The sequence below is a fragment of the Dermacentor variabilis genome, chromosome 6, assembly GCF_050947875.1.
Source record: "Dermacentor variabilis isolate Ectoservices chromosome 6, ASM5094787v1, whole genome shotgun sequence".
Taxonomy (NCBI): Eukaryota; Metazoa; Arthropoda; class Arachnida; order Ixodida; family Ixodidae; genus Dermacentor; species Dermacentor variabilis.
The window spans coordinates 107,472,709-107,495,235 of record NC_134573.1 but is presented as its reverse complement, the minus strand read 5'-3'; the positions used below and the strand labels follow the sequence as shown (position 1 = coordinate 107,495,235).

The window sequence follows — 22,527 nt, the reverse complement described above, 5'->3', positions numbered from 1 at the left end:
CCAATTTGCGGATTCGATCTCGCCACGGCGGCCATATTTACGCGAGCGAAATTAAAAAGAAAGAACGCTCCTGTACTTCGTCCCAAATTTTTAAACATTGCTTACCTTTGTAAAGTGGCCGCCGTTGCGGTTAAGTCACATTACGTCAATTCTGAAAGCTCCCTTGATGAGGCGCCGTGAGCGGAGGCTTCCTTTTGGCTCCGTCACCGTAAGGCAGCCTCGAAGCTACCTTCAAGCACTTTTTTGTAGCCTCTTTTACTGAACACTTCTCGGCAATTTATTTCCTCGCTTCTTTCCCTGAATGAGGGCTTCTCTGCAATGCTTGTCCACGTGGTTTTCGTCTGCGCACGCGCGACGACTTTCCACTGGCCTTCAGGCAGATTAGAACAATACGGCGGCTGGGAGCTTCGGAAGATGGTGGCGCCCTTTATACAATATTGAAAGTACGCACAAACTTCTGTATCTATGGGATCTGAGATAGTAAGGAAGCGCGCCTTGCTTGCCGCACCCGCCACTGAATCTCCAGGCGATCGACAGATAATACAGGCTCTCTCATTAAACCTTTAGCAGCAAAAAATTAACAACCGATCTAGGGATCACCAACGCCTCGCGGTCGAGACATCAAGGTAGAAATCTAAAGCTGAACAGTAATCAGTTGAGAACCAAAGGCAAAACAGTGCAGGATGATGACTTCCACTTCCATCGCGGAATGCGGAACGATTTGAAGATGTCTTAGCTCACTCTGAGAAAATTACATAATGTCAAGTCATACAAGGTCGTCTGTGAACCATTGTGTAACCTTTTGACGCAGCAGTAACTACAACATGCAGAAATTTCCCTTGACTGCACGAACATGGCACTTGCATCACCAGCAGTCGTGTGTGTAAGTGTTGTGAACTAGTTTCGATGTATCCGTTCCTACTCGACAAAGAGCAGCGGTGTCTGCGAATTACCAGCGTGAATTAGAACCTCTTCTCGTTATCGATCCCTTGCCATGGCAATTGAGATATAACAGTGCTCGTGCTCGGTGTACCCAAGCAGCCCCCAAAAATCTAGGCGCCAAACGTTATAGAAGATTGGCGTCAGTCAACGATATCGTTCTCACGCATTTTGGATTTGATATGACTTGTCTACATTAGCCTCCTGTAGTAGGCCAATGGGGCGGCTCAACACAGCGATATTTGATATACCAACATGATACAGCTGAGCAGACCGTAAATTTGATCGTTTTGGCCAAAACTGCGAAGGACGGAAGGAAACATGGGGAGTGCCAACTTTCAGCTGTTTATTCTCCATTGTATAACATGCAATACATGCACGCAGGTGAATGCGCAACATACAAAGCCACTTCAATCGCGCAACACCGTAATCACAGCCGGCTATCAAAAAACCTTCTTTCAGTATGCAAAAGTAAAACTGATGTGTCGCTGAGTAGACCCTAAGTAGGCCATAAATATGATCGCTTTGACGCAAACAAGGAAAGGCGAAACGGAACAAGGGGCGCGCCTTCTTTGTTGGCACCCCCCCAAGCGATCATACTTATCGTGTGCTCAGCAATATGAACTGACTAGCTCAGCAACATATACTTCTAAACAATATAATACACATAAGCTTTGTGCTTCGGCATTACCTCTTTGCCCTGTAGAGCACTAATAACCAACTGGGATTGCATAAGAATGATGCCGTGGCTATTTGTTAGCCCATAATTTTTGAAAATGCGCAAGTCTGTCGTTAGAACGGGCCAAACAACACTGAACAAAAACAATCTGTTTTCATCGCCTTCCGGCTTGTACGGTTTCAATCACTTGTATAGACTGGCCGTCGGCTCTTTCGTCACTAGCTCTCACAAGTAAAAAGAAAGCGTGGACTGATAGTCCAGTAAGACCAGGCATGGTCGTGCCGCATGCTCGATCGATTCGCTATAAAACAGATAAATCTATAACTCAGCAGCTGCCATTGCTTCGGACTTTTGCGCAGTCCGCAGTTCGCTCAACAAATGTGCTCAACACTTTATGGTATGCTCTTATTACTTACCAAAACTATTTCATTTGTGAGCAAGAACCGGGGTCCAACAAACGCGTTATCCGCTCAATGTATCTGCAAATAGCAATTTGAATGTTTGTCAATATAGACAGCTCAAGTAATTCCGCAACACAACGGCGTCTGTTACAGTCGTCGCGTATGTTACTTTACTGCACCTTGCTGCCAACCCACAGCTTACAACTACAGGGAGAACTTTGCAATCAGGACACATTAGTGAAATAACTTTTTTTATAGGGAAAACATGGGGAATGTGGGAGATGGAAATTCAAGACGATGAGCAAAACGTGAACAAGGTGAATGCAGGAGCGAACTTTTCGACAAGTGGCCTTGAAGAAGACAAGTCCACTTGTCGAAACGTTGGCTCCTGCATTCGCCTTGTTCACGTTTTGCTCAACTTTTTTTATAATAATATACAACCCATGTGTCAGACTTATTGCAAGCTCAAACACGCGCAATAACATTACGCTGCGTGCGCCGTGCAGCTCACTGGAAGCATAAACTCCAACCATTGCCAAGTTAAATTACTTGCGTACGTCTTGCAGAACCGTTTCTAATGTAGAAGACGCTACGTCATACGAAGTACACCCTACAAATCCGAAAACAACTACCAGCGACTGCCGCCGAAATTATAGCTGGCATGCAACTAGGCGCATTTTCCCAAGCGTGCATGGTGGCGAAAGCAGACAGCTCATAGGTGGCGCCACTGCCTGAGCAGTATGGTGGTGCGCGCGAAAAATGACCCATATTAGAAGCGGCGGCGTCCCCTTTGATGGGTGTCGTCGTATTGCTCTTCTGAAGGTGTGCTTACCTGCGTTATCGTTGAACGTAAATCGAGAAGAAGCGAACAAGTTTGTATATGAACCGTTTACCGTAAAAATTTTACGAAGTACTTTTATTTAGCTCAATAAAGGCGTTCGCGCGTGAAACTCAAAAGGAACTGCCGCCGAGCCTGGAGGCGTGGAGTCTGTTACTTACCTAATGAAAAGTTTTCTTTTGTGCGGAAGGGTGCAGGCCGCTTTCATAATACACAATTGCTTCCTTTGTTTGTCATTCATGGTAAATACCATGCAGTAAGCATCACTTAAGTTTGAAAAGTGGCCCAAGGAATGGAAGGTGTCAGAATTTGGCCTGCACCCTTCCTTAGGTTTCCCTTAGGTTTCCTTGTATGTTAGAGAACCCAAGCTGGTCAAGAATAATCTGGAGCCTCCTATTGCGACCTGCCTATATTCTGTGACGTATAATTCTAGCGTAAGATTTCTTTTTGTGAATACGGGTCCTTTTCTTAATAAGATTGCGTTGTCTGCTGCAGGAGCCTGCTGCAGTCGCAGTAAATGTGTTCAGAGCCGCAGGAAATGCCACAGTTGGCTCATATTTATTGCTGCTTAATCATTGAGTGATGGGCTTTAATTCATGCTTTTCAGAGTACGAAGAACACAGTACTGTAGCGGACGGCAGCGATAACATGCACATCGCCTAGAACCAGGGCATGTAGTAACAAAAAGCTCTGGTGTCAGACTTGTTCGCCGCATAAAATAACAGTCAATGCTTTTGCTAGACGCGGAAGTAGCGAAGGCGACCGGCCACCGTCCATAGAAAGAAGAAGCAGCAGCCCAGGAAAGAAAATTATTGTGAATTGAGACCTTGGGCCGTCATTCACAAAAACCTCTTGCTTTAGAATTGGTCGCAAGAGTACATTACCCCTAATCCTCATGCTGCGCATATTGCTAGTGACGGCAATCGGTCGGTGACAAAGAGCACTGACGATCTTTGTGAGTTCCACATTGGTGTCCGACGCGAGAGCCTGGTGCTGCCGAAGTAAATGAAATTGCAGCCGACGCAACAGCTGTACTCTGGAGACTTTTTAAATAATTAAGGTATAAGCTGCGAACACATCGTATTACGTGGTCTCTCTTCTTTTTCCTGCTTTTGTTCTTAAGAAAGTGCCCAACAGTCGCCTAGTGAACCTAGTGTTCTCCGCTCCCTGAAAGCTTTCGAAAAGAGTCTGTTGCTGGGCCTGTTGGTACATACTTTTAGGAATGATGAACACAGCCTTTAAGACGGAAACACCAAGGACACACGCTGGCACTAGCAGTAAGTTTAATGAAAACAACCACACGGAAGTTCGCAGGACAGCCAGAGCGCGCATGCGTCGTACATACCGCGTGACTATCAACAAAACCTCAAATGACATCCAGCTACCACATATTTCCAAATAAGCTATGCTATCTCTTTCTTTGACAGCTATAACGAGGGTACATTAACAAATTGATTTTGACCATGTTTTCGGATATGGTACGCTTCAATCAGTTCTCGTTGGTATCGTGTGGTTCCTCTGTCAAAAATTCGTGTGTCTTCTTGAACATCCAAACAGCGGCGCAGTCGGCAATGAGTAGGCAGGTTTGCCGCCCCTCCTGACATGACTGCTGTTTCGTGTTCTTTCAAGCGGACCTTAATACAGTGCCCCGTCTAGCCTATATACACGCGACCACACTTCAACGGTATGCGATAAACAGCATATGTGCTGCAAGTTGTGAAATTGTGGCTGGTACTACAGGCACTCCTAGGTTTTCAATTTTCAGTCCTAGCGCATAGACCTGACATCTTGCATGGCGCCGAGAACACAACCCGAACGCCGTGCCTTGTGGCAATTTTTTTCACATTTTGGGAACGTTGTGCATATAGGGCATGACTTCCGCTCGCTCAAGGTCCTCATTGGCAGGGCTGAGTGCCCTGCGTTCTGTTAATTTTTTCAACTATTTCAGTTTTGGCTCGGCTACTGCTTTGAGAGTAGTGTCAGGAAAGCCGGCCACCTGTAGACGCTTAATCTACTCATGAAAGCTTTGCTTCATTGAATGATGGCAGCTTCTATTGAGAACATTGTTGATGCTAGGCGTGGCTATGCCACGTCTCACTAGTTTAGAGTGCAACGACTCGAACGGTAGAAAGATGTGGTTACTAGATATCGAACGGGGTTTTGTTGATAGTCACGTGGTATGCACGACGCATGCACGCCTGGCTGCCCTGCGAACTTCTGTGTGGTTGTTTTCATTAAACTTGTTGCTAGTCCCAGCGTATGTCTGTCTACTTCTCTCCTCGTGTTTCCTTCTTAAAGGCTCGGTTTCATCGTTTCTAAAAGCTTTCGAAGCTGAGCAATACAACGAAAAATCGGAAACGCCAGCAACTTTCCACGACTCACGAAACAAACTTCACCAAGTGCACGTGTGACATCGTTTACGATATACCGCTAAGTTGCGGAAGAGTGTACATCGGATAAACAGGGCAATGTTATAATTATACGGCAAGGCAGCATACAAACAATATAAAAAACTGGTACGATAGCCATTTAGCTGTGCATTGCAACAGATGCGCATTTAGTCCAATGTTCAGTCACACTACGCTTCGGAAGCACGCAAAAAGCAAGAAAACAAAGGGAAATTGCGCAATCTTACTGCATTGCTAAAGCAGAATATAAAGGTGTCAGCGCACGTTCACTCAGTTTAACAAACAAAAATTGAGAAAGTGTTTCTAGATTTACGCCTGTACTTGTAGGCACTACGCAGGGCCTTCAACCTTTTTTTCTTGTTGGCCTTTTTTTGAAAAGGTATTAACGTGGTTGTTCCTTCAATAAAATTTTCATTTGCGGGTTCAGCGCTCGTTCTGTTGTGTTTCTTTTAGATTCTTGTCCTTGTCTTCTTAGTGTTGCTTGAAGTTATGCTCAAGATGAACCAATTCGCCCAAATAAAGTTGTTGCTCTCTGAGAAGTAGCGCCAAGCAGCATCTGATGTGAAGAAATTTTCTTAATCTGATGAGGGAACTCTTGTGATTCTTCTTTTTTCATTGAACCATTGACTTTAATGGATGCCTTTTATAGCAACCAAATTGTATTGAGAAAGTCATTCACTTACCATGTTAACAAGATCCTATACTGCCTTATTACGCTATGTTTGTGTACACAGAGGAAGATCTGTGAAATGTACAAGTAGTTTTAAAAGCAAACTAGGCACACAAAATGTAAGCCAGCACGAGTAGAATTTTTATTTTCATTTGAGAACAATGCTCGATAATATATACAGGTGCTTCTCAACGTTTTAAATGAACAGTGCTTGAATACGTATACATTGTTATCACTGAAGCACCATAGTCACATATGCACACGAATAAGACGCGCCGAATAACCTGTTTTGAGGTGCTGCTGCTTTTTTAATGAACGTCGATGAGGAGTGATATATGGTCACACAATACTGACACAGAATTCGTCACATAAATAACTATATACAGTTTCATGCAGAAAATGCTAGGAAGGGTACAGTGCTTAAATACACGAATCACGATCCTACGATTACACACAAGAGTGGCACGCCAAGGACAACACTGGACAAATCACAGGTTATGACTGACGCGGCAATACATCACCCACCGCTCTTAGTAAATGCCTGTGAATCACTCGCGACAAAAATAATACAGGCGAATAGCACAACATCTTGTACATTTTCGGGCTCTGTGAAACGTTATTCAAGCAGATCACTGTTGGACCGCACGTTCTTGAATACTCCAGCAATGCAAGAACAAAAGGGCTATAGCTTAACGATGTCTCGGCTATCAAGCATACCGATTAGATTATTTGAGGGATACCGCGAATTAGAACACATTCAGGAAAAACAAAGGCAGAAACTTAGCATTCATGCTAAAGACTTTGCTAAAACAGCCTTAATACAAAAAAACAAATAAAAAAGATTAGACGCTCAAGTTCGTGAATGTCTCATCTTAGGGCTGACGCCCTACTGGATTGTTTGCTCAACGTCCTAAGCAAGGCTGTTTACACAACAACCTTGCCAGGTAGTAGTTACGAGTGATATCAAGGAGCGTGAAACCTATGTCGTTTTGACGCTACGTCCATCCAACAAAGTGAAATAGCACCTTCTCATGAAAGTCCTATTTCAATGCACACATCAGCATGACCCCTTTAACAGCAATAGTAATGAGACCTGAAGTTTCATGCGCCACGTAAGTCCTGAAAACCGCTCACAAAATTACGGGGCTACATGCTTTAAATTTAAAAGCCTTCGGTAAACATTTGGAGGGGAAAGAGTTGTCCTACTAACCTCCCAATATTTTCTAGCCATAGTGTAACGCAGAGCCACACAATATTACACGCGCTGCTAAGAAGACACCGGTCACAAGGAAGCTCGTTACCTACAGTAACATCTTTAACGTCTATAATCACAGCACTCAGAGTATTCGAGAACGTCTGCGATGAATATTTGTCCCGTTTGCCTCATTCCTTAACATATGAAGTGCATCCAGCAGAGTTCTATACAAAGCGCTCTTAAGCGTCAAATTTCTTGGCTGTTCACGCTGTCCTTTTCTGTATTTATGCCAGCAGAGCCAACCTTGGGTTGATATATGTGTTAGTGATAGCTCAATTTTTCGTACCGAGAATAATCAACCCATGCACCATATATCCTTTTACACACTAACGCACATATACGCGCACATCTAAAAGCTTTACATATTTACACAGTTATCACCCATAGCAGACGACTGCGATAAAACCGCTACTGCGCGCCCCAGGGACCGTAAAACGTGTATTTTTTTCTCAATGGTAGATGGGTTGGTGACCCGCATCCTCCCATGCTTAAACGGCTTACATGAGCCACCAAGGCCAAATAGCCGACTACGACAAGAGACGCGCTGCGGATTTCAGTTGCGAACGCGTCCCTCAGCCGCGATGGCAACTGGCAAAAGCGATGGCAAAAGCCATGGTACGATGGGAAACGATGGCAAAAGCGAAGTGGAAGCTTTTGTTCAGCAGCAGAACGTGTTGAATCACGAGGCGTAATGTGCGTGATCTCATCGAAACGTGCCGCAGTGCCGCAGTCTGTTGAGAAACGCGTCACATAGCTTATTTCTTCATTGTTAGCGACAAGATGAGCTATGCAGGTGAGTAACAAGATGGGTAAATTGTTTTATGCAAGGCGCCTAAGGCGCAAAGCATTTGAATGCTATAACTTGGACGACAGAAATCAGCAAAGGTGTTTTATTCCGCCGTTCTTCAGGAATGCATTCATGGGCTAATGGGTAACGCATATCGAGCTTCTGTGCTGAGGGAATCTGGTTCAATAGCAACCATTCAAAATGTACTATATATATATATATATATATATATATATATATATATATATATATATATATATATATATATATATATATATATATATATATATATATATATACACACATTTCGAATACATCAGAATGGCCAGACAGAAACACACACACCACCAAGTGGAAGGAGAACCAAGGAAGCTATCGCTTTAATACACCATTTGCATTTATCGAGCCAGTGACCTGAAAGCACGCGCTGCAAATCGGTTTTAGTGTGCGCGAACGTGCGCGTCAAACAATTCGAATTTTCTGGGCAAATAATTGTCCCGCTGACGTAATTGCGCATTGTTCTTCATAGCACAACGCCAACGATTTCGGCGCTCTAATGCTGTCTTCGAGATCTGTTAATTTCAGTGAAATATATGAAATGGACATGGGTGTTTTGCATATTATCAAAAACCTTCTTTACATGACAGTGGAACTTGCTTCATTTCTCCTTGACGTAATCGTGTGTGAAAAACTTGCACCAGCAAGAGCGACGCATACCGGTGTATGTGTGCTTATTCTGTATATTCAGTTCGTGTGTGTGTTTGCGCGAATGTTGATGCAGGCGCCTATGCGCGTATGTATCTTCAGATATCTGTATTGTGAAACTCGTTGCGAGATTCGTTTCAAGTCTGTTGTAGAAAATTTTACCCTTTCACAGCGCGCAATACATTGGATGGAAATTTCCCAATCGCCATGATGAATATGAAGTAAGATACTTTCTTAAATCAAAATTACACTTAAGTATACTCGCTCACTAATTTTCTCTGATAAAACAACGCATCACCGGTAACTGGAATACACTAACACAGATCGTGCTGGCTGTTTTGCAAGGACAACGACAGCTATACGAAGTTTCGTTGAACCATATAAGTGTATCAATAAGAACCTACTATTCCTTAATAACCACTATGTTATTCGGTCGAGATGGCCTCAGTGATACAGTGCTGCATAAATTGGTCCCAGTGCGGTTGTGAACTGCAAACTTCGAGACACAAAAAGAAAACGTATCAGCCACAAATATAGATTCCGTTTCATGCTTTGCTCATTATAGCATATGACACACCTGAAATAACTAGAGATCTATGGTTACCATCAATCGTTCTCACTTTACATCGGCGCGCGCAAGTTAAGTATGAGAGACTCAGTCGAAGACTGCTTTAGATTACCGCTATGTACATGAGAATGGTCGTACAAGTTCCCATAAGCTGCTTCAGGAATGGACGAATGGGGAAAGCCAGCAAATACTGGCAATCATAAGATCACTATCAATGGTAACAGCACACAACAATTCACTGGTACACATACCAACCAACATGGGCCGTGCAGTTATAGGTACAGTTTAAACGTGAAGTGGGTGCTTTTGGCACCTCTAGACACCGATCATTGTTCGACGAGTCCTTCAGTAGAACACTACAAGAATATTTCCCGCCACTTACAGTTCTCAAAGCGCTATCTCCAAAGCAACTAAACTGACGCACACTCCTCTCTGCAATGGGCCTACTGGTGCCATATACCGGTGACGGTGGCCTGAATACTGGCGCACGTGCTCGTGCCTTTACTAGAGCTTCCACTCTGTGCTAGCATCCCAAAAGAACGTGGCGAAAAGGGCCCGCTAGGAAGCCAAATGTCTCACGCGAATGCCCTGGGAATGTCCGAAGCTGGCGAATGCAGGCAGATCTAAAAGGCTCCCTCAGATACAGACCGGAACTCCGGTTCACCGCTGGCGGGAATCCCGCTTTGGCCATCGCATTTGACCTTTGCCCTCCTCCGGAGGCAGGTCATTCGTCAAATCTTGGTAGAAGCCGTGCACTTGGACATGCTCGAGCTGTGAATGGTGCGAAATGAATAGGAATTGTTGCGGGAGTGAACGCCGCTTGCGGCACGCCGGCTGCAGAAGAGGTAGTGCTTGAAATGGTTGCGGAACACCCCGCTGACCAGGTACAGTGCGATGGGGTTCAGGCACGAGTTGACAAACGTCATCACGTAGCCCATTATTTTCCAGACATGCCAGAAGCTGTTGTAGTGCGACGGTGCGTCCGGCGCGAAATAGTACCACATCATGAACACGTGGTTGGGGAAAAAACAGACGGCGAACAGAACGACAAAAGCAAGGGCGATCTTGGCCACCTTGACACGCGCCTTCATCTGCTTGAGCTGCGCCACGCCACCACAGCCGGGCTGCGTCAAGTGGGTGCGCGACGTGCGAATAAGCTGGCGGGCCATGAGGCAGTAGAAGGTGCCTATGATCATCAATGGGATAGCGTACTGGACTAGGAACTTCATGAGCACCATCAGTTTCGGGTACCAGGGCCACATCTCCGGTGGGAATGGGTAACACACGCTGTATCGCAGATCGGGCGTGGCCTCAACTTCCATCACGAACGAGAAGTGGGCTCCCGGTATGGCCAAGAGGACAGCGATCATCCACACCGCGACGGTCAGCATGATGGTGATTGTTCGCCTCGTGTGTCGACGGCCTTTGTGGTTGAGAAGTGGCATGGCGATGGCCACGTACCGATCGATGCTGAGCACGGTAAGCGTCAATACGGTGACGCTAATGGACACGTCCCGAAGGAATTCGCTGAGCTTGCAGAGAAACAGCCCGTACGGCCACGAGTCGAGAATGTAGATGGTGCTGATGAACGGCACAGTGCCCGCGATGACGATGAAGTCGCCCAGAGAGAGGCTCATGATGTAGATGTTAGGAACACTGCGCATCGTTCGGTTTCGCAGGAACACGAGGATCAGTGTTCCGTTGCCAAGGAGCCCGACGAGAAATATGAAAGCGAAAAGTGTGGGCACCACGTACGTCTCTAGCCTTTGTTCGTAGGGCACAAATTCTTCGGAATCACCATGACCCGTTGTCAGATTGAGATGAGAGGTGGGCGTGGTGTTGCTGTAGGTGCGCGACACTGACTGGTCTCTGGACACACGTAACGTCACTGACGTCACGTTGGCAACGAGCGGCCCCAAGGTGGATGTCGACAGCATGTCGTAGCTCTCTGGTACGTCAGCCATGCGCGGCAATCTTCCGGCAGCAGGATCTCGCCAGGATCAGATCGCTTCTATGCACAGGTACTGCAAAAACAAAAACAAAAATGCAGCTCGTTAGCCAGATCTGAGACAATCGTGATTACGCTTTAAAGTGTGTGCGTGCGTGCGTTTCGCAGACACACACACACAAACACAAACTTTTGATCATAACGTGGTGAGAAGAACTGACAGGAATCGCACGCGAGCAAAGACCGCTGGCCATTGCTTGGATGTGACAGCTAATGCTTAACCAAGCAGTACTTGTAGCCACTGTAGTTCATATGCGAGCTTTCGTCTTCAGTATTTACAAGTGGCAGATCAGGTTTGAAGACGAACCACTGAGATGTTTTTGATTTCCCATTTATTAGTGTTTATTCTTTGACGTTCCAATAATGCGAAATCCCCGCGATAAGCTAAATTACTATATACCAGCGCGCTCGTGGCAGTCACAGCGTTCTCAAGCGTGCCGTGCATCAACGAATTCGGCGATCGTCCTGATGCGACGCCGCTGCGAGTGGGCCAGCCATAAAATTTCTCTTCACAATTCCTTTCCATCAGCGGTGACTGATGCTGTGAAACATAGTATGTGTGAAAAACTTGTGCCCCATGCTAATACAAACATCCCCTCTCAACTCCCCTCCCCTCCCCTCCCAGAGCAGCCCGTTTCATATCCCGTAACTACAGTATATACTCGAGCATTACACAAATTAAACTAGACCTACTGTTGCCGCCATTAGATATCCGCCGTAACATCGCTCTTCTGTGCTTATTCCACAAATATATTTACACTAATAAACGAACCCGGTTGCAACTACAAATACCCCACTCTTTTTCACGCAGATTACATAATCAGTTCAGTTTCATGCGCATATACGGTAAAACAAATGCATTTAATTCATCGGCACTACCACGTGCCATCCGTCTCTGGAATGACCTCCCTGATAACATAGCCTCCATATCTAATCCCGACACGTTCCGCTCTCAGTTACTCATGCTTTTCCCATTTAATACCGTTCAGGAGTGACCAATCTAGTGTATGTTATCGTGCATTTTTGCCATGTTGTATATCATTTTCATAAACGGTATTCCTTTGCTCTGTTAACAGTAACAAGTGTTCGTGTGCCTTCGGATATTGCTTTGTATTCCTAGTGCCTTCAATATTGTGTAACATGGCAATCTTTTTATAGCACTGTTCCTATTAGAAATTTGTACTTTTTATACCTCTTACTGTTCAATGTGCCCCCCTTACTTTATGCCCTTCCATAGGGCCTGTAAGGTTCTTTTGAATAAATAAATAAATACCTTCGCCCGTTTTGCATGCCAATCAAAATATTCTTGCACCAAACAAAGGTTTAGGCTTTTAGCAAATTGCTCTTGGTTAAAAATGGATGAAAACGTCATGCTTCGCGTAGTTTTTCCGGCCCCTCAATTCAATACGCCAGTATCAGAGAGATTATTAAGCACAAAGAATAAACGACATGTAGACCTACTATTCCAAGATTACTTCTGTTCAATTGGTAGCCAAAGGTGTTGTGTTGTACCCCCAACAAATAAAACAAATAGAAAGCTGCCATTGGCAGGAAATTAATTGGGTTCACGAGTGCGCGGACAGCGTCATTTCGTACAGTAATAAGGGGCCCTATAACGTAAAACTATTCCAATGTGTTTTTATTCCAATCTCCTGGGCTGTCCAGCAGGCTCACGACGTGGCCGTGAGGCTTGGCCTTCCGGCCCCGACGTGGGAGCGGCCCGCTTAGTGGTTAATTATCTCTACTTACAAGACCAAATTAAGTTTTCCTTCCTTCCTTCCTTATTCCAATCTCCTGACGTCAAATTTGCGTAACAGCCGACGCAAGCATCTGGCGGTCACCCGTAGGGTTGTCTCAACAGACCAATGAAACGCTCTCCTCGTTCATAGGAGGTCACTTTCGTTTGCTTGAAAAACGAATAACTTTGCCTATGCTGAGCGGATTGTCTTATGTAATTGGCTGACAAGAGGCGACGAGCACGCTCAAGTGGAGAAGGATTCGTTGGGGCCGAGTCAGTGCACGATAACCGGATCAAGAGGGTGGTGCCGGCGTCTGTGATTGTTCTGTTTTCCCTCAGTTGGCTTGCAGCGGCTGGTCGAAAATCGCAGCGGCATGCAACGGAAGTTTAAGAATGACGCTGAAACGGATCCATAGCAAATAAGAGTTAGCAGAACGAGGTCGTAAACGTACTGAAAGTGCTCGAAAAATGTTACACGGCCACACGAAAAGTTTTATTCTACGCAAATAAACCCATGCTTTCCGGCAGCTCCGAGTCGCCTGTACCTGAGCGACCGGAGGCAGCCATCGTTTATTCCTTTCGGAACGGGGCAGCCTGCGGCTATTCAGAAGAAAATTCAGTTTTGTTCGGCATATTAATGCATCTTTAACGCATACACATCACTTTGATGCGGTGAGTTCTTGCGGTTTTGTGACATCGCGTGACAGGCAGGTGAAGTGTGTGTAGCCCGAAAACTTTTGACCAATAGCCGAGGGCTAATGGCGAAAAGGGGTCGAATCAGAAATAGCTATTTTTCTTTTGTTCGGTTAAATTATGCAAAATCAGTGTTTACACCTCATATCAGATGGAGAACAATTACGGTTTTCGTGACGTGGCCTGACATACAGGTGAAGTGGGGGTGGTCCAAAAAAGTTTTTGACCAATCGCGGAGTGCTGATTGTAGAATTGGAATAGAAAAGTTTGGAATAGTTTTGCGTTATAGCGCCCAAGGTTTAACACCTGTTTCGGCGCTAGTCAGGAAACGGCAGACTCTAATTGGACGTTGCCCCACGCCTATTAGATGGGTCATTGTGTCTCATTGAGTGAAAGTATCCTTCAAAGCCTACGTTGCATGAGACCACGGCCCGGATAGTTTCAGGGGGCATTGCTGGCGTCAAATAAAGCCCATTTCTTTAACGATTCTAGATTTTTTCATCATTCATTTCATTCGACCCGCAGTAAAGGCGTAGCGGCCTCGAATTGCACTGTTCCGCGGACGCAACTAAAATGACACCAAGCCGCGGCAAACACTGCGAAATCGTTCACGCACCGAAATGTCTGCCCGTTATGACCAGAATAATGTTAAAATTACTGCAAGGCCCTCAACTGCGGCGTGCACGTCACAGCAACAGTGTATCGTTCTTTACGACGATGCAAACAATATTCTGTTGAATCCTTGAACGAATATGTATTTGCTTGATGTTGTTTCGCTTCTTTGTTGGTAAGCTACTCCAGGTAGACAAATACGCGCTTGGTCGTAATCTACTGGTGATAAAAAACGCTTCGTATCTCGGATAAAGGGCGAAGCAGTGGAAGTGACAGCTAGACCAGCATTACGGCCCGTATTACTTGTAGTGTTTCAAGAAATATCAACCACATAAACCATTGGAAATAGCGAAAATCGGGCATCCACTGCGCTTACTGCCGCAAGTAAAGCTCTGAAGCAGCGCCGGTTTTGCCTCTATTCCTCTCCTACACTGAACTGCACCTCTATTTAACTACCGTTATTTTTAAGTTCCTAAACACCTGTTTCCCACTTACTACCAATGTTTTATGATCCCAAACGGCACACATGGATGTCATTTTTCGTCACTACATATATAAGTTATACAACGTGAAGTATGTCTGGTACTATGAGCTACATTTTCACCTCGTTGCATTAAGTCCACTTCTTATCTATGTCTGGAAACACCATTTATTCTAGATTATACTTGCTAAATATACTAGTTACGTGGCCCATGCAGAGTTGTCACCTGGCCTGCTTTTCATTGGCACAGCCCCTTTTTTTTCCTTTGTCAGTGTACCGTCTGCCGCTTCAACAGCCACATCGGCACGTCATTTGCCAGTTTCCGATTCTCCCTGAGGCAGCACTTTATAGGTTGCATAGTAATTGCTCTGCCGGGCGTTCATATAAAACGGACAGCTGAATTGTGGAAAGTGCAGTAATTACTAATTCCTTAAAATTTCCTCTCTTACCCAGAGCATTATGTATCCGTTGTCATCTAGACTTCCAAGTATCGCGGTGTGGCTTGTAGGCAATAAATATGTCTTACGGAATATTTGTGTGCAGCAACAAAGCATTAGGGATTTAAAAGCATACCAAATTTATAAGAAGCCTCCCAATAAATTCTCTTTATTCACTATCTGTACTCGACGTATCGTCAGTTTATTTTTGTTTGTATTTTTGCATACAGTACATTTTACTGCGCTCTACCCCTGCTTTCTCAATGTCCGCGTTCTTTTTCTTTTTCTCGGCAAAACCGCCGACTCTATAGTTCTATGTGTCACAAACGGTTTGTATTGTTACGTTTAAGAGAACACAACTGCGAAGACTGTTTACAGATTATATTAAGAAGTGCGTTCCACAAGCCCCAGTGGAGTAGTGCTCGCGCTAAGGCTCTTCGTCGACTTCAACAGCTTCAACACGCTGAAAGATGCCATCGACTGCAGCGATCCGTGGCAATATTGATGTGTTGTTTGTGTTCTAACGCCACAAATTATGAGTCAGTTTGCTCAAGTTCCATTTAATTTTTATATTGAATTATCGCATTATTGTGTATATGCTCATTTCTTAGTGCACCTAGATAGGCCTCAACTATCCTCAGGCAAGAATGACAATTGTTTATAAAAAGTAATCAATCAAACCCGCTCGTGGTCACAGCCAAGTGAACACGTAGCTATACCGCAGCTGCAAGGACTCTTCAGGGTCGGAATTCGAGCAGCTGCACTGCGACGGTCTCGCCTCAAGCACGACTTTTCGAGCTTGCTGGAAAATCCGTTCCCTTCTTTTTCGTGCTTCAGGATAACAGAAATCTCCGTTACATCTTAAGAGAGCAAGATAACACACTAAAACACACGCTCGTACTTACACACACACACAAAAAAAAGCTCCCTGGAGGGTATCCTCTTTTTTCTGTGTTTCTGCATATCAGTGTATGTTCTTGTGCTCTCAACCTGTTACTGAGATGGGTTGCCAACTGGCCCATCTAAAAGTTGTTCCAGGACATGCGAAAGGCTATGACATACTTCAGTGCTATTCTACTTGCCATGTGCTGTGTGCTTTGCATGGGTCCGAGCCCTTGGAGCTCTCCTTGACCTGTCGAAGACTTGTGACCTGTAGGCATTACGGAACTGATTTATTTATTTTCATTGCTTCGTACAAAAAGTATATGTAACCTAAAGATTACAGTCGCCTAAGTCTATATTGCATACTCGAGTTTTGTACGCCTCAGTCTTTCAGGTATGCATGCTGTACCATACAATCTCTTTCAGCTGAATTCTTTGTACGTATTCGTGTGCCAGTGAAACTAGGCGGCGGGTATTCTAAACGCTCCTGATGTAATATTAAGGCAGCCTCATCGACGCAAGTCTCTTTTGAGTCTTTATTAGGAAGCTCTTCAATAAGAAACCGGTCAATCAAGGCTTTTTTGGTGCACCTAATAATCGAGGTGGAACACTAGCCACGTTGAGACTCTCATCCCGCTTGAATTGCGTTTCCCCGCGTTGCCAAACACGCGTTACGGTAGTTATACACGGCGCACTGCTAGCATCGCGAGATGCATATCATTCTTGGCATGGTTTTTTGCCTCCGCTGCCGATGGAACGTAGTTGCGTGCAGTGTCACAAGGTGGATAACTGGACGATATTGCGATATTTATCTCGCAATATCGTGAGATAAATTGCGAGATAAATTGCGAGATATATTGCGAGCTCGATTACCCGAATATTCACAAGTAGCAAGGTCTCATCTCTGCATGCATAAGCGACATATTAAACTCTTCGGAAATCTGGAACAAAGGAGGTCTCGTCGAGAGGTGCCCGTTGCGGAAATATCACGTACCAGCCGTATTAGCGGACATGTTACAAAATCAAATATCAACAACACAGGCGTATCGAGCATGTGCTGACTCCACATCGTTAATGCGCAAACCGACACTCAGTTTATTGGGCGCTGGTCAAAGAAACGCAAGATGCGCCTGTGGTGGTGTCTGCAAGCTTCAAATGAACGTTACTACGAGCTTCAGATTGATTCGAGAACCTCAGCGGGCCGGTGCTGCTGCGCCTTGCTATAAGAGTGCAAAGGGTGCCACAGAGCGCGACTGAGCCAATGTATGCGCGCAGAGTAGTGTTACTGGCGCACAATGCAAACGATTTGCAGACACTTGTGAATACGTGTGGCAATGAAGCTACATTTGAGCTCAGTTTAAGGGGACAAAAGCTGGGAATTGTCATCTTTCTTTAAAAGGTGAGTAACGATGTGGTATCAATAAAACAGTAAATCATGCCCATAATCAAGCAATAAAGGTACCTGGGCGTATGCATAAACAAAAGACATACTGTAACATCCACCAATGTATAATCTGAGTGTGAAGGAGAACCTTACTGCAACATTACTGAAACATACGAGACATTTCGTTCTACAATCAATGTTAGGCAGTGTAAGTAGCTTGGAAAGGAGTAATGGTGCCAGCGTCAACGTTCAAAAATAGAATTCTGTGTTTAAAGTCAGAGATATTGGGGGGGGGGGGGGTTGTATGTTAACTCGAGGTCGGAGGGTCGATTAGCATAGAGGGCTCTTGTTAAAACAACAATGAAACATTGCAGGGTGAAATGGAAATGGCTTATTTTGAGGTCAGAGAAGCGCAGAGCAAAATTAATTTTCTGGAGAGGCTCAGGAACGTGAGCAAAAAGAAATGGGCGGCTAAAGCGCATGCACATCTGCACCAAAAAATTGTGGACCCAGAATAGAGTAAAAACTTTTCACGAAGACAGCGGCATTGTTGGCCTTTATTAACGCCTTTGATGTTCCTTTCATTTCAATGTCGCTGTATATATATGTGTCTGTGGATTATGTTATGTTGACTGTTCTGTTGTGACTATATGCGATGAAGCATTTACACGATGTATACATCACCCGCTTACTAGAGACCGTATTATTAGGCGAGAATGTCATTTGTATCTTTTAGACTTTCTTCTAGAAAACTATGGAGTCATTCAACTTGTATATTGTATGTACCAGGTATTTCTGACGTCATAGTGAACTGTGAAAAAGTTGCTTGACGAATTCTGGTGCTTGTATGAAAAGGTTATTTGATATGTAACTGTATATTGTCAGCTAGACCCATTCAAGAGCTAAGGAGTAGCCGGCGCCTTAAATTGTGCGTTAATGTTTCCTTACATTACGTTAATAAAGAAAAAGAAGTCGAGAAAACTGGAAACTCAGTACAAGGTAAATGAAAGTTGAACTAGACAACCTGTAATGATGAAAGAGAAATTGAGATACACAGATGGTAAACTGGATACACGGGATTATAACAAAAACAGCCATGGTGATTGACACGGGAATGACAGGGACAAAAATGGAATTCGCTTAAGCTTCGCCTTTAAGAGTGGAACGCGGTAGCGTTATGGTACCCCGTTCGCACCGCCCACGCATTCGCTCGGCATGCTCTTGACGAGACGAAGGGGAGAAGCGGGAGAGTAGCGCGCCACCTGTGGGGGCAGCACCGTACATTGCGAGGAGGGGGTCTTCTGTGTTTGACGCAAGAAAGCTCAGCGTGTGCGCCAAGCGCCGAAGAAATGTAGCGGAAACGTACTTCGGTACTCGTTTAACTGTGACTTCTGTAATTGACATGCTCATACTTACCGATATGCACCACAGTATTACTTTCTACGGCACGTTTCTACGGCAACACAGCATTTATTCGAGGCGCTTTTGTCCCGCTTTGAACCATCGAAGCCATGGCTGAGTGGTAGCGTCTCCGTCCCACACTCCAGAGACCCTGGTCCGATTCCCACCTAGCCTATCTTGCACGTTGTTTTTATTTATGAATTGCCTTCCGGGATTTTTCGCTCACGGCTAACGCCGCTGACGCCGACGACACCGGCTTTTCTGCGACACGAGCTCCTTAACGCTGTCGCGTTAAAACAGCAGAGAAAAACTATGCCCTAACAGAAAGGAAAGTGGCCTGCTTTTTGAGACCCGAGCTCTCTGTCTGTGCATAAACACATACCGACACAAAATCTGCACCATGATTGGCACATGTCTCCTTCAGCAAAAGTACGGAGACAACTCAGCACATCCTAATGGATTGCGAAGCTATTTTAGCAATATTTTTGTTTTCTTCAATGCATTCGATTCACACTATGGTGTGCTGGTCGCTTGTACCTTGATCACACACTTAATGTTTTGCGTTACGATCACAAAAGCGACTGGAGGTGCCTATAACAACTTTATTCACGTGAATCTAGTTATCTCGCAGACCATTTCGGTTTTTGCAAACAAAATGTCCCCGCACAGACTTTCAGTCGCTTTGCCGCCTGGAATTGTCCTATAGATTATTTAAGAAAGGAAGAAAGTCGAAGGTCACAATGATATGGCACTGTACGCCCTAGGCCTCCCATCACATTTGCAAACACAGCACACGAGGACGTACTACACATGGAGGTGGGCGGGACTGAGGCAAAAAGGGGCACATACGGGAGCTCAGCATCAAATCTTCATAATCATGACATCAGAAACCTACTTTGCGTAAAGCATACAAACATTGGCACTTAAAATGGCTCAGAAAATGAGGCATCTTATTTGCATGTTCAGAGTAATCAATAGTAGAACCAGCAGAAACACACAACTTCCACTCTCTTCGGGACACCGGAACACCATTACTGCCAGGCAGAGAAAAGAAACAATAAGCGTTTCACCAAAATTTTAAGATTATCTTCTTTTTTAAAAAAACAGTCGAGCATTGGAATATACATGATCCCATAGCAGGAAATACTACAATTCAAAAAATGCACCTATGGTGCACTATATTATTTCTGTATTGTCCAATAAACGTAGAACATGTGTCCAGAAACACAATGCTGAATGAACAATTTATTATGCATCGGAACATACCTTTAAGTGACAACCTTAAGATGGCCTCTGTTTTCATTAGGCCGCCAGTATTTGACTTCTTGTTCAGTTCATCTCGACTTCGTTAACCTCCACAGAAATTTCCCTAGGCACCAAAAAAAGAAGACATGCTGAGAACCTTCAAAAAATGCTCCTCCCACCCCTTTCCAGTGTTTTATGTTAAATGCAGCTTGTTGCGAAAGACTTACTTTAGTATAAATATGTTAGCCCGCCTCTAGGTAGCAAGTAGTTTTTTCTTGTTGTGTTTCACTCTCTTATTGTTCTCCTTTAATTTTTGTCCAGTAAGAGGAACAACTACGGCTATTGATAAGAGGACACCGTAAGGAGTTAGAGAAAAGGCCGCTCATTTTGCTTTTTCCTTCTATCTGCCGCTACAAAGTATCAGGGTCGTCGTAGTGCAGAAAGGACACAGGCTAAATTAAGCGGCACCGTCTTACAATTTTCTAACGTTCGTTTGAATCTTAAACGAGTACACAACCTGGTTTCTAAATTCCACAAAATTTTCTTCTCATTCTGTTCCGGAAGAGTCGTCCCCGAAGGTTTCATTGTCAGCCTTGCTATCCCAGTCTTCCGAAGTGATCACCGAGTGTTTCCCTCAATCATATAGGGTGGCAGTGGCTTCTCTTTCCTTTTCGAACGGCGGCATGAACTTTGTGTTCTTATAATCATTGTCATCATCGTCATCATCATCATCTGTTTCCAAGGACATGTTAGAGCTTGCAAATACACCGGCTGCTACTCCGAATCAACACATGTGAAAATACATTGAGCATTTTTCAAGCAAATGTAAAAGAAAAATATATTCACACATTCACAAGCACAGACGTGCGAAAATTAGGAAAAAAATATTTCTGGGTAGTTCGAATCGCTTTAGCCGAGTGGACTAAAACAAAGAGGCAGCAATGTCACCGGAGTGAAAGCACATTGTTATATAGCATTCTTCATGCGTGCTCAGGAAAATTCAGCGCCTTCTTTCATATTGGGCTTGAACACAATGATTCGCTTTCGTGAATTTCGAGAAATTGTATTACAAAGCAACGTTCGTCACGTGACAACAAGAATATCTGGCACCTCCATGGCATCATCATCTCCTTACTGAGCCGCTCCGAAAGAAATCTAAGAATATATCTTTAATGTGCCATGTTTAGGACCACAATCGAGTTGACTTCAATATTATGCAACGTAGCTTCATCGTATAAAGAATTTCCCTTGAAGTCCTAGCTTCAGTCAGAAAGGTTTGCCTTTGTAAAAGTACCTCGCTCCTAATCTTTTCTATGCAAGGCCGATAGAGATGATGTTAAAGCAGTTTGAAGACAGAAAATAGCAGGTGTACGAAGAGATCTATTGTAGGGAATCTGTTCGGTTGGTGCACGTGTATATTCTACAAAAACACAAACCCGCGTGCGTGCGACAAGAAACAGTGACAAGCGGTCGCGAATATTTATAATATAATAAAAAACATATTATTTAATTTAAAAAAAATATCCGTACAATCTTACCATCCAGAGCCCCGCGCCACCGCGTCCCGCAAAGCCAACTGCGCCGCTTATGGATGAGCAATTCCTCGACATATATCAGCTTCACGGGGCGCACTGCAGGCCAAGTGGCGACTAGACCCAAAGTAGGTGACTCCCTAATGGTGACCAAAAAACAGGAATAGAAAAGCGAGGGTTTCATGCAAAGGCCGCGCCATGACATAAATGCACACACCACCCAGTATCTGAGGACTCGCAACTGTATAAATATCAAGGGCAGGTTGAGAACAAACTTTGCCCACACGGGCAGACGGAAGGAAGGAACCGGACCGTTGTGAGCATAATTTCAACAACGCAGCTATCGCGCACCTGCTCCACCGTGACTCGGCGGCTAATCTCTTGCGTTAAGCCGGTGTATTTCCGCTGCGCCGGAGCGACATTGCGAGATTAACCTGAGGCGAGACCATTCCAGCGAGCTTAAAACTGGAGCAAAATGTTGTTTCCCGAGTCCCTGTATTCCGTACCCGCGGGAGTTAGTGTAATAATATGGCTGTCCACTCCAGTTAAGCCGAGAAGGAGCTAAAACCGGGGAGCTGTACCTGACAGAGGCTGACGCGAGATAGGGTCCTTGTTAGATATCAAGCTCTGTCTTTGAAGGAGGCCAGCTGGTTGGAAAACTTTTTAATGGGATAAAAAGTCGCTTTGGTTGAGCCCCATAATTTTTCTACGCCGTATATGCATGTGACTCCTTAACCGCTCCGCCGGCCTATGCTTGAGCAAGTTGTTTGCCTTTTCTCTCACCTCTACTTGCGCAGTGTACTTGAACACTGGATTCGCGCAGATTTATCGGTGTTTTCTTCCTCCTTTCTTTCTATTTTTTGT

The 22,527-nt window shown here is 44.7% G+C and overlaps 1 protein-coding gene across 2 annotated transcripts in view; it reads right to left on the bottom strand.

Moving 5' to 3' along the window:
• Window positions 1-8,232: 8,232 nt before the first annotated feature.
• Window positions 8,233-22,527, bottom strand: part of CCHa1-R (CCHamide-1 receptor) — a 380,866-nt gene continuing 366,571 nt past the window's right edge. For both annotated transcript variants that reach the window (XM_075695419.1, XM_075695420.1), the window contains one exon: window positions 8,233-11,274. In XM_075695419.1, coding sequence (XP_075551534.1) covers window positions 9,982-11,214 — 1,233 coding nt within the window. In that variant the 5' untranslated portion in view covers window positions 11,215-11,274 and the 3' untranslated portion in view covers window positions 8,233-9,981. The remainder of the gene's footprint in view (window positions 11,275-22,527) is intronic.